Source organism: Galeopterus variegatus, unplaced genomic scaffold (genome assembly GCF_000696425.1).
Source record: "Galeopterus variegatus unplaced genomic scaffold, G_variegatus-3.0.2 Scaffold5031, whole genome shotgun sequence".
NCBI classification, from domain to species: domain Eukaryota; kingdom Metazoa; phylum Chordata; class Mammalia; order Dermoptera; family Cynocephalidae; genus Galeopterus; species Galeopterus variegatus.
The window spans coordinates 132,363-133,355 of record NW_007731142.1 but is presented as its reverse complement, the minus strand read 5'-3'; the positions used below and the strand labels follow the sequence as shown (position 1 = coordinate 133,355).

General features: G+C 34.3%; 1 protein-coding gene across 2 annotated transcripts in view; it reads right to left on the bottom strand.

The window, feature by feature from the left end:
• Positions 1 to 254: 254 nt before the first annotated feature.
• UHRF1BP1L (UHRF1 binding protein 1-like) overlaps positions 255 to 993 on the bottom strand; it is an 84,308-nt gene continuing 83,569 nt past the window's right edge. For both annotated transcript variants that reach the window (XM_008588780.1, XM_008588781.1), the window contains one exon: positions 255 to 499. In XM_008588780.1, the coding sequence (XP_008587002.1) occupies positions 380 to 499 (120 nt within the window). In that variant the 3' untranslated portion in view covers positions 255 to 379. The remainder of the gene's footprint in view (positions 500 to 993) is intronic.

Genomic DNA, 993 nt, shown 5'->3' with positions numbered 1-993 from the left:
CTGAGGGTTGCAATCCATTGCCGGACACGAAAAAAGACAAAAAGGAAAAAAAAAAAAAAAGTCTATCATGAGATATCAAAATTAGGAAATTACATCTTTTCATTAGGCATGTAATTATTTTATAGTATGTGCTGACTTCCCTAGATGACACCAGTTTAAATGGGGCTTAAACCCCCAAATACTAAACAACCAAAAGATTGTAATTCTTATACCTAATACCTTCTAAACTGGCTTTGAAATAGTCACCACTTCACCACATTCCATTTCACGTTATTGTCTTTTTATGAAAAGGAAAGTCTTTGACTAATTAGTAACATCCACATTATAAATATAGCCTCTTCCTCCAGAGCTATAATTTGAGTATTAAGTGTCACTCCTGCTATTCAACTGTCATCTTCTTTATATGATGAAGAAGAGCATCTTTTTCCAAGTGAGCCTCTGCAAGAGCCATTTTAGCTTTAGCCAGTTCCTGTTTAAGAGATTCATTCTCTTCCATGAGCTGAAATTATAAATATGGAAAATAAGAAAATTTAATCACTTTCAGAAAATACAGACTATATAATATCCAAAAGTGTTATACTTGGGATAATAAAAATACCCAAAGCTGGTGAGGGTCCAGTTAAACTGAAAATTGCTTTGGTAAGCTATTTGGAAACACATATGAAGCACTTAAAAAAGTTCCTAAACTTTTGACCATCAATTCAAAACACTAACTCCCAATTTCCAAATCTAATAGTGATTTGGTATCATTTTAATCTCCCTGAACCTCTCTGTGGCTTTAGACACTGCTGACCAACCACTCCTGCCTAAGCCTCTCTCCTTTTTTGGCTGTTATGCCACAGTTCTTTTATGTTTATCTCTCTAATCCTATGCTCCTTTCATCTTTTCTTCTACTTTTTAAAAACCCTTAAACTTTGATATTCTATTTGATTCCACAGTTGGTTGTCTTCTCTTGTCATCTGAGTCACTCTCTTGGATGATCTCATCTACTCC